This window comes from Empidonax traillii, unplaced genomic scaffold, assembly GCF_003031625.1.
Source record: "Empidonax traillii isolate 1590-97213 ecotype Southwest subspecies unplaced genomic scaffold, ASM303162v1 scaffold97:size1219025, whole genome shotgun sequence".
NCBI lineage: Eukaryota > Metazoa > Chordata > Aves > Passeriformes > Tyrannidae > Empidonax > Empidonax traillii.
In genome coordinates, this window is record NW_020955290.1 from 1 (window position 1) to 1,200 (window position 1,200).

General features: G+C 40.6%; 1 protein-coding gene across 1 annotated transcript in view; it reads left to right on the forward strand.

Annotated features, from left to right (window-relative positions):
• Positions 1 to 463: 463 nt before the first annotated feature.
• The window catches only part of LOC114056565 (ADAMTS-like protein 1), a gene marked incomplete at its 5' end in the record, with an annotated part of 9,332 nt that continues 8,595 nt past the window's right edge, over positions 464 to 1,200 (forward strand). Inside the window, one exon of the mRNA XM_027881861.1 lies at positions 464 to 644. Within this exon, the coding sequence (XP_027737662.1) occupies positions 464 to 644 (181 nt within the window). The remainder of the gene's footprint in view (positions 645 to 1,200) is intronic.

Here is a 1,200-nt window from a genome sequence, read left to right on the forward strand (position 1 = left end):
TTTTTTCCCTCGTGTTACGTTAATACACACATACTTAATAAAGGGCTGTTATTTTTCCTTTTTCCCTTTTCCATAATTTGCTTTCCTTCAATCGGAGCCTCTTAATTTCGAATCTATAATTGCTAGAAAAAAAAGGTTTGGGTCTTTTTCTCCTAATCCATCCTCAGCAAAAGACCCTTGTCTCAATAAAACTGAGACACTGTGTCACTGTCATCTGCCTTTACTGAACTGCTCTACCATCTTACTGACTTTCCATGCCTATTGCTTCTAAGCAACAACACCTGTGTTTGTTACACCAAAGGCAGTCAGCAGTTCACATCAAGGTACGTTGTAGTTATCGGTAGCTCCCCTTCACTAAGTCCGTATATTTCATCCCGGAGAACGTCTTCAACTCTCTCTTTTCTAATTGAATCCTGCTGTCTGTTTTTGAGTGTTAAGATGTCTCTCCCACACTTTTTTGCAGAATACCGGTGGTCAGTGGACAAACTGACAGCTTGTTCGGCTTCCTGTGGCCACAAAGGGGTGCAGCTGCCCCAGTTGAGGTGCTTGCTGGATGGGGCTGAAGTCAACACATCCTACTGCAGAGAGACACCCAAGCCACCTCTGCAGCCTGTTGCATGCAACAGAAGAGACTGTCCTTCACGGTTTGTATGTCTCATATTAAAAATGTCACACATGCGTTTAAGATGTGCTTGAGTTGTTCTTTGTAGAACTACCAGCCTCTCTGGTGCCTGTTGGGAGAAGTCGTGGCTAAAAGGGAATTTATGAGTGCTTAACCTAGACAGTTGGGATTCTGTAGCAAAATTTGTGGAAAACACACAGTACCTGGTAGAAAGAGAGTTCATTCCTTTAGTAATTTGATTAGAAAATAAAGGCTATTGCTTACTTTTTATTAGTAAAGTTCACAGGTTGAGTTGTCTTGGGTGATTCCAGCCTTGCCTTATGTTGGATATAGTTATCATGTCTTTTCTGAGCACTATACATGTGGGAATTTTGTCACCCAGCAGCTGTAGGATTATTTCTTTTTTGTATTACACATGGTTTCATAGCAGTTTAGTTAGATAATGTAAAAGACAAGGAATTAAGTTTGTGCTTTAATTCTGAGTTCCTGTGTTGCCTGAACATTGATATGGGCAGGACTGTAGCTGTAGTTGCAAAGAATTTTCTTAGCAGAGTGAAAATATCTTTTGTAAAATGGCA